General features: G+C 29.6%; 2 protein-coding genes across 3 annotated transcripts in view; both read right to left on the bottom strand.

The window, feature by feature from the left end:
• Positions 1 to 669: 669 nt before the first annotated feature.
• Positions 670 to 7,979, bottom strand: LOC108690982 (CTP synthase). 2 transcript variants are annotated; one of them, XM_018198557.1, is made up of 12 exons: positions 7,921 to 7,979; positions 5,394 to 5,782; positions 3,300 to 3,470; positions 3,126 to 3,211; positions 2,829 to 2,960; positions 2,394 to 2,558; positions 2,019 to 2,306; positions 1,852 to 1,940; positions 1,439 to 1,737; positions 1,247 to 1,354; positions 926 to 1,141; positions 670 to 761 (listed from the first exon to the last, which is right to left on the bottom strand). In XM_018198557.1, exons 2-12 carry the CDS (start codon positions 5,557 to 5,559, stop codon positions 670 to 672), a joined length of 1,812 nt encoding a protein of 603 aa, XP_018054046.1. In that variant the 5' UTR covers positions 5,560 to 5,782; positions 7,921 to 7,979. The 2 variants fall into 2 exon arrangements, with proteins under 2 accessions (XP_018054046.1, XP_018054047.1); XM_018198558.1 differs by lacking the exon at positions 670 to 761 and having other exon boundaries at positions 1,050 to 1,163.
• Positions 7,700 to 9,141, bottom strand: part of LOC108690986 (PHD finger protein 20) — an 11,416-nt gene continuing 9,974 nt past the window's right edge. Inside the window, exons 15-17 of the mRNA XM_018198564.1 lie at positions 8,743 to 9,137; positions 8,340 to 8,597; positions 7,700 to 8,098 (exon numbers count right to left, since the gene is read on the bottom strand). Coding sequence (XP_018054053.1) covers positions 7,974 to 8,098; positions 8,340 to 8,597; positions 8,743 to 9,137 — 778 coding nt within the window. The 3' untranslated portion in view covers positions 7,700 to 7,973. The remainder of the gene's footprint in view (positions 8,099 to 8,339; positions 8,598 to 8,742; positions 9,138 to 9,141) is intronic.

Here is a 9,141-nt window from a genome sequence, read left to right as displayed (position 1 = left end):
TATACACAAATTTTTTTATTAAAACGTAATTTATTATAAAATATAAAACTTATTAATATTTAATGAATTTCACATTTTACATACAAACATTTCATTTTTTTAAAATATTGTTACTCGTATAGTCAATTAATATGTACACATAAGGAGCAGACTCAAAATGCATTTGTCCAAAATTTGTAATTTTCAGAAAACGAGAAAAAAAGAAATTGCACAAGAAAACTATGCACTTTATAGAAAATAACAATATGTCAATTAGGATGTGAAATATTAAACAAAATTGCTTAACAATTGCTGAAAATGTTAAACAAATGCATTTTGTTTGTCTCTAGTTAAAAAACATAATACACTTCAAAATGTCTATGTTTTTTTCATATAAATTAACGATGAATGAAAAAAATGCTTTCTAAACATGTCAGAGAGCTTATAAATCATTCAACACTAAATACTACGCTGTCTCTAACTAAAAAAATGAAATTTGAAAGTACAACTAACAAAATGTATTTTGAAAGTCTGCTCTTCATATTCTTTATGTTTAATCTTTTAATTACGAATTATATAAGGAAGACAAAAACACAGCTATGAATCAAAGATGTTTCAAGACGTAACTTTAATTAATTTTAACTAAAATCATGGAATGAAATAAAATTAAACAAAAAATGAAGTTATATTTTAATCATTAAGACCCGATGTACTGCTACTACCGCTTCTACTTGTACCATTATTAAAGTTTAACTTTCTCATTTCATCTACGTAATCATCATCTGTAACAAGTCATATGTTATAAGAATTTCATACAAATTAAAATTGCCTAACTCATTATATTGCTATCATGTAATATAATTATATTAAATGTGATATCATATTTATTTATATATATTATTTAACATAATAATTTTTAACTTTTCTTCATTGTCTGATTCATTACCTGATTCATTATCGCTCAACTGACGTGGCGAAAATTTACATCCTCGTGCTAAGTATTGCTTCAATTTGCCAACACTAGCTAAAATTAGACCGAGGAATGGTGGCGATGGTTTTAATGGCCTTGATAAATATTCAGGATGAAATTGAACAGCTACATAATAACTATGTCCTTCTAATTCGGCAATTTCCATTCGTATACTTTCATCATCGTCGCGACCTATAAGAATGTTGAATTATGCCTATTATCTTAATTATGCACATCCAAGATTGTTATATTTAATGAAAAAACTGTAATTTTATCAGGAGATACAATCTAACTCACCTACGAATTTTAAACCAGCTGCTTCTAAATCATTGACAAAATCCGGATTTATTTCATACCTATGTCTGTGCCTTTCTTCAATAATTTCCTTATTATCGTACAATTTCTCTGAAGAATTGAGAATTATAAATGAAAAAATATATCAAAAATGTGGAAAAGGAAATTTAACTCAATCTCAATTCTATTACTTACTTAGGATAGAATCACCATTGTAAAATCGGGTTTGTCTTTTGCCCAGTCTCATCGTTCCGCCCATAATACCATGAGTATGTTCCGGCATATCTATCACTACGGGACTATTAGTCTCTGGATCGATTTCTGTGGAATTTGCTGTTTCAAGACGTAAGACATTTCGCGCAAATTCAATGACCGCAGCTTGCAAACCCAAACAAATCCCGAAGAACGGCTTGTCATTCAATCTGCACCACTCGCAAGCCTTTATTTTTCCATTCATTCCTCTCTTCCCGAATCCACCCGGTACAATAACGCCACTGAATACAACGAAAATACATTTTAATTTAATATAATCTTATATGATCAAGAATTATGTGAATAATACATATTGAAAAGTAGGTCATAAAAATATTACACTGAAATATACTTACTTGCTTTTACAAAGCTGTTGCCAAGCTTCATGATATAGGACTGGATTCTCAGATAGTGTAGTTTGTTCTAGATTAGCAGCTTCTATGAACTGTAACGATAATCCAGTACTTAAATATATATAATCAAGCGTGCATGATACATAATCATAATAATTGCAACACTTTACTGTCAAGTTTAGTCTATATCCAGCCCCAATAGCAGCATGTTGTAACGCTTTTGTAACGGAAGCATAGGAGTCCTCGAGTTTCGTGTATTTACCCACTAGAGCAATGTTAACGTCTTTTCGTAGATGATCAACGCGTTCAGCTAAATCCCGCCATTTTCGCATAAAGCATCGCGGACGTGGAACTCCGATATTCAATTGCAATCGATCATTAAGGAATTCTATAACACCTTGATATTCCATAAGAAGCGGTACTCGATATATGGATGTTAAATCATGAATAGTTATGACCTGAATAAAATATAAGCATATGTACATTAATATTATTATTAATGTTTTCATAATACATTGTAATATTAAATATTTTTTATAGTTTACCTGCTCTGGCGCCACATGGCAGAAATTCGAAATTTTCTCCTTAACGGAATTACCAATAGGCTGTTCTGATCTACAAACTATCAGATCGGGTGACAAACCTAATCCTCTTAACTCCCTAACGCTGGATTGCGTCGGTTTGGTTTTAGGTTCACCCGTCGATTTTGGCTAATAAATCCAAGAATAACACAAGTCATTATGACATCAAAATGATGTGAAAATGATTCCAAAATATTTACTAAAAGTCTTTTCAATTATAGCTATGATTCATTTAACGTCATTTTAACGTCATTATGATTTGTTTTGGATATTCATATTATTGTTCAGAAGAAATTATTCTCATAAAAATCATTCAGTTTTGCAAAAATTATTCGTGCACTTATTATTGAGTGCATTTGTAGAAAAAAAACTTACATAAGTAAAAATCATAATAGTTACCTGTGGCACTAGAGATACATGCGCCACACAGAAATTTTCTTTTTTCACTCTAAATTGAAACTGCCTAAATGCTTCTACAAATGGCATTCCCTCTATATCTCCTATTGTGCCTCCCAATTCCAATATGCAAACCTATAAAAGATTATTAATACAAACAATTAAAATAATTATATTATAAATTTATAAAATATAAATTTATAAAATATTATTCAAAAAATATCTATTATTTAAATTTATATTTGTACATTTTGGGGAATTATCTAACTGTAATAATAAAAATTCACAAATTAACAATACCTCTGGTTTAGTTCCATCTTCTGTTACAGATTGATTCGCGACTCTCTCCACCCATTCCTGAATAGCATCTGTAATATGGGGCACCACTAAAAAACAAGATATTCTTTTTTTATTAAGTTATATAAACTCAACATACGACAGACATCTGCAATGTAATATAAATAGACTCATAACCTTGTACTGTTTTTCCTAAGTAATCTCCCCGTCTCTCCTTCGTAATGACATATTGGTAAATTTTTCCAGTTGTTATGTTATTGTCTCTATGAAGAGTGACGTCCAGGAAACGTTCATAATTACCCAAGTCCAGATCCACCTCTCCGCCATCATCGAGTACATAAACTTCACCTGTTTAACAAGAGAGAATGCAGTTTGCAGATAGAAAGACAGCAAAGGTGCGGAAATAAAAGCGGATGCGTCTATAAGAAACCAGTAACATAAGAATGTTTTCCTTCAAGGAATTCTTGTACCTGACAGCTGACTGCATATCTGACTAAACAATGGGACGGGCGTATGTTTCACTTACATTAAATATCTACCATTCTCATTGAATGGTAAAGATAACTATAGAAATATAAGCATTCATGATAATTAAATTTTAACAATAGTTTTCTACCAAATTGATTATTTTGATTATACATATAATATTAAATTTTCTGTTTTGTTTGTTTTTTACAGTTAAAACAATAAATAATTTATTGTTAGCATAAACAATTTTATTTTAATCAATAAGAAATATTTTTTTATTAATTATAACGTAATCATGAATAAAATGCGATTTTAAACGTAAACTTTATTTGTAATGAAAATGTTTTATAAATTTTTAATATAAACTTTTAATTATACTTCCTTTCTTTGTTAACTTTTCTTTTTTAAATTACATTTTTTATACTTTTCTTGTAACTCTCTCTCAAAGATTAAATATGAGATTATTTTATTTCATTATATAAAAATTTAATAATAATCTTATCCTTATCGCAATCAATTTTCAATCGATATCTAACTATGCAGGAAATATACTTTGATTATTCTAATTCCTTATAAAAAAGAATTATTTAATATAAACTTAAAAAAATTAATAACGGTTAATTTTTGCATAGATTAACGTGACAATTAAAATTTAATTAATCGTAAACAAATTAAATTAAATTTTTAATTTTTTATTTACAATGCAAAAAGGCTATAAATTTAAAAAGTACAATAACGGTTCGCTAACTTGACGTCAGCTAAATTATTGGATTAGAAAAAACTAAAGGCTAACTGATCAACTCTGATTAATTTTATTGATTCTATTTAAATTATGCATTGATTAATTTATCAAGCAATATTATTTGGCTAACATGAATTAGCTATTAATTTTCTTTGATATACAGAAAAAGACTAAATTAAACGAGTTCAAAAATTTTTTTGATGATCCTGCCGGTTAAATTAATCTCTTAGATTAATCAGAATTAAGTTATGTCCGTTTCTACCAACGTAGATTATCTTTAATTTCGCTTTACATTTTTTTTTCTCATTTTTAGAAAAAATTCTAATTTTCTAAAAAAAAATCTAATTTTAGAAAAGATTAAAAGCAAGTTTAAAATTGCTCTAAGAAACAGATATAAAAATTGAAAAAAAAATTGAATAGATTAAATTTACACTTGATAGAAATGGACTTCAGTCGCCCTAAAAATATTTTTACAAATCGCAAACAAATTAAGTTCAAAATCAAGGCGGATTATCGCACATATTTGCACTTCTCTGCGGCGGAGCCATAATTATAAGCGATTGTAACGATATTGACAGAAAATGGCGACGCGCCAGCACATGGCTGGAAATTTTACCGCCACAGAAGACTGCCGCATTATCAGTATTTTTTAGGATTTTTATCATAATCATATGACAAATTTTATTCGGAAAACAAATTAATTTTTTTTCTGCTCTCAACAGCAAAAAGATTGAAGGTGAATAAACAGGATTCAACACCGGTGAATTTATTCGAGTTTAACCTCATGGTCTTTCGATGATTCTTCGAAAAATTTAATATATTAAATAAATGTAATAAAACATTTAATATTTTCAATAAATATAATATAATTTAAATCTTTTAAATGGAGAAATTGCAAGAATAAAAAAAGAGAAGTTTCGAATATTTTAGCGTTTATTTCTAGCATTGAAACGTTCGAAATTCCGCTACGATTTTTATCGAACAGACATGAGCGAAATTGATGAGATCGAATTCGACAAAAATCCCGCCAATATTCGTGACGTTGAAGCCGTGCCTCTCACCATGCTCGTAGGGCGAGAACGTCCCGGCGTCTATGTTGATGTAGGGATCGATTTTGATGGACGTCACGCGGATGTTGCAATGTTTGAGGATGGTGCCGAACGAGCTGGCGATAACACCCTTGCCTACACCGCTGATCACACCGCCGGTCACTAAAATGTACTTCATTACTGCCGAATTCGACCAGACCCGTCCACGATGCGAGAAAGAGGAGAGATTTGTCCGCGCAAACGCGCGCGAAAATCGCTACTGGTCTCTACGGTCCGGAGCGAACTAAAGTCAAGTTCAGTTACTGAACGAAGCGGGCCGAACGGAATGCAGAATACTTCTGTGTATGTAATGCGTATATTAGATCTGTTCCGTGTAGTTGTACCGTGCTGTACTTTCGCTCCTAAAATGAGATAGATATATAATTGACGTTGCGAAAAAAAAGATGGAAAAGTGCTAAAACGTTATAAGGAATGAACTTGGTAATGCCTGGTGAAACAGTAAAGATAATATTAAAAAAAGGTCTATCCGCAAGAAATCAATTTTACTTCGAAATCAAAATAGCAATATTTTATTCCAAGTTTACGTGGTTAATTTTATATAAATAGTACATATTATGTATATACACTATATATTGTATATAAAACACATAATTATAACATATATTTATATAACTTTGACCTTTTATCAATTTTTTAATTTTTAAAGAGAAATTTTAATTACAGTTTTTCACTACAATGCAAAAATGCGATATAGATTATGTACATTTGTTTTTCTCTTTCATCTAATCTAGCAATGCATAAAATTTCATAAAATAATTTTGAAATAAATTTAATAATTTAAAAAAAGCATAAGGTAAAATAATTATCAATTATCTATATATCACATTTAAAAATGTAGGACTATGTAAAATGTTCTAATATTAATGACAGATCATATAAATAATTCTTTGAATGTACATATTAAAAAAAAAAAGCATTTAAGTTTGGATTATCCTAGGTAGCAAGCTACATCATTTTGTCGTCATTTTGATGTCAAATGATGTTATTTTGACGTCAACTTGCTTCCAGGGTATTATCACTTGATATTAGGATATACACAGAGATGTAACTATACAATTTTAAAAATATCTTTTTACTTTTTTAATATTATTACAAGTTTAAAATAAACGCAAAATTTAATAGATTTATTTAATAACTATCTTAAATAATTGAATTTTATTCCTACTGAGAAAACAATTATTTGCATTGGTGATACAAGTCGAAGAGAAATATCACTTATATATCTATATATTGTACTTATATTTATATCAATGTATAGATATATATCACTTACAATATCACTTATATATCTATATATTGTATTTATATCTATTAGAGATGCATCGGATATCCGTAAAGTATTCGATATTCGATATTATCCGGCATTTTCTTACTATCTGATAGTCTGATAGTTAGGTATCATTAGTATCTGGGAATATGTCCGGTTGAAATTTTATACCATTAAATTGTTAATTTTTTATTATATAAATGTTCTATAAATAAGTATGCATACTTATAATGCAACATATATAATGCGACGTAAGTAACGCACAAACTTTGGCGATTGTACAATTTATTGCAGTCTTTTGGAGACACGACAATAAGTTGTACATCAAACGTGAAAGTTTGTGCGTTACTTACGTCTACATTTAAGTCTAAGTATGTATTCTTGTGCTCAGACTCTAACATTATATGCGTCCGTTTTTTGTCGTAAGACAAAAATTTTTCAAGCCTGTTGATTGGCTGTAGAACAAAGAAGTTCGAGATCCTCTCTATCTTACAGCCAATTAACACGCTTGAAAAATTCGTCGTACGATAAAAAACGAACGTATATAATGTTAGAGACTTACTTATTATCAAGTTAACATCAATCTTTGTGCATAAAATTTAATATTTTATATTTATTTGTTTGCACAAATATTTTAAATAATTAAATATTTCAAAATAGATTTCTTAGATTTAAGTAATAAGAAATAATCCCAAAATTGTGACTAGAGGGTATTAGGATATTATAAAAAATAATTGTTTATATAATTGATAACTATTTAAAAATAACTGATTATTTTGAATTAACAGTAACTGTTATAAAATCATTAAAAAAAATAATTGTTTAGTCCATCCCTACTATAACTCATATATTGCTGCAAAATAATTTTTTAATATCTTAATGCTTAATAACTCGATTCACAAGACCGATCGCCGCTTTTTTTGCCAAATTTTTTTCGTTTTGAAAAGATATCGAATAAGTCTATTTTTATTAAGATTTGAGGGGAGGGGGGGAGAGAAAGAGGTATTCTAAATAATTACCCAATTTTTGTCCAGATTTTTTTTTTAAAGAAAACATTGTTCCGGAATCCAGTCGGATATCTGACTCGGAAAGTTGTCTTCCCAGATATTCAATCGAATGTCCGATGTTATATTCTTTTCGGATATTTGATATCCGGTAATTTTACAATGCATCCTGTGCACCCCTAATATTTATTATATATCTGTATACTACCTATCCTCTATGTACATAAGAATACATTATGCTCTCAAGTTTGAGAACTGTCTTCAACATAATGCTGCCAATTTTCGGACTGTGTTCAAATCACGAAGGAGCATCTGGAGCGTCTGCTTAGTACGGGGTTGTATAAGTGGATCCGATACAAGTTCATCCGGGTCCATTGCCTCTAGAGCTGTGTATTAAAACACATGTATTAATATCAATTTAATCTTAAATCCCAAAACAATAGGTGTAGTAAGTTTTAAACCATAAGATATCGGCTAATCATAGTTGAACATAAGGAAAATAATTGATTATGATATATTTTGTACAATTTAAGGATCACTACATTTACTGTTTCGGAAACATATTTTTTAAAGAAATGCGTGTTACGTTTCTTCGTATTTTATACGTATTTTTTTTTTATTACGTACCAAAAATTTGCGTTTCTATGGATGTTAATCTTGAATCAATGTGACATTGAAAATGCTCAATATGTTCCAACAATCGCATTCGGCATTCGGCTGGATCGATCGGCGCTTCGGGTTCTGGTATAAAAGGCTGCGGAAGTGCGGAGATTTCATTCTCAACGGTTATACTAGTTTCTTGTTGTACATTGTCAATAATAAGCGATCCAGAATTGAGATTCTTAGATACAGGATTATCAATAATAGTTTTGTCAGCTAACAAATCTGCGAAAAAATATTATATAATATATATAATGCAGTTGTATTTATTGTCTATATATTAAATTAATGTCTATATATTAATTTAATTCGATCAATAAAAAAATAAAAGGTTGAATAATTTTTTTTTATTTTGACTACATCACTGTACCTGCTTCTTCCGCTTTAATATCTGATGTAGTAATGTCTTTTTCTTTTATGTCTGAATTACTACTCGTTAATGCGTCTAAAAGTATATGGCTGTCTTTCGAATTCATCAAGCCTTCCTTCTTGCTGATAATCCTGGATTCATCAGAATGTGTGCTATCCTCTTCCAAAATTTTCATCAATTCCGAATCAGAAGCGATCGATTTTTCATCTTGATCATCTTTCGACAACTTGATATCAGTCTTTGTCTCGACACGTCGCGGAATTTCCGAACCTGTATCAGTAAAACTTGCCGCTTTAGTTATTTCCATCACTGGTACTGGTTCCATATCTATTTTTGACATATCCATTTTCTCCCAATTTTTGGCCCAAAGATATAGTTTCGGATGATCTTTCTTTCTGT

The sequence above is a fragment of the Atta colombica genome, unplaced genomic scaffold, assembly GCF_001594045.1.
Source record: "Atta colombica isolate Treedump-2 unplaced genomic scaffold, Acol1.0 scaffold38, whole genome shotgun sequence".
Taxonomy (NCBI): Eukaryota; Metazoa; Arthropoda; class Insecta; order Hymenoptera; family Formicidae; genus Atta; species Atta colombica.
The sequence above is the reverse complement of the archived record's forward strand: the minus strand, read 5'-3'. Positions and strand labels throughout refer to the sequence as shown.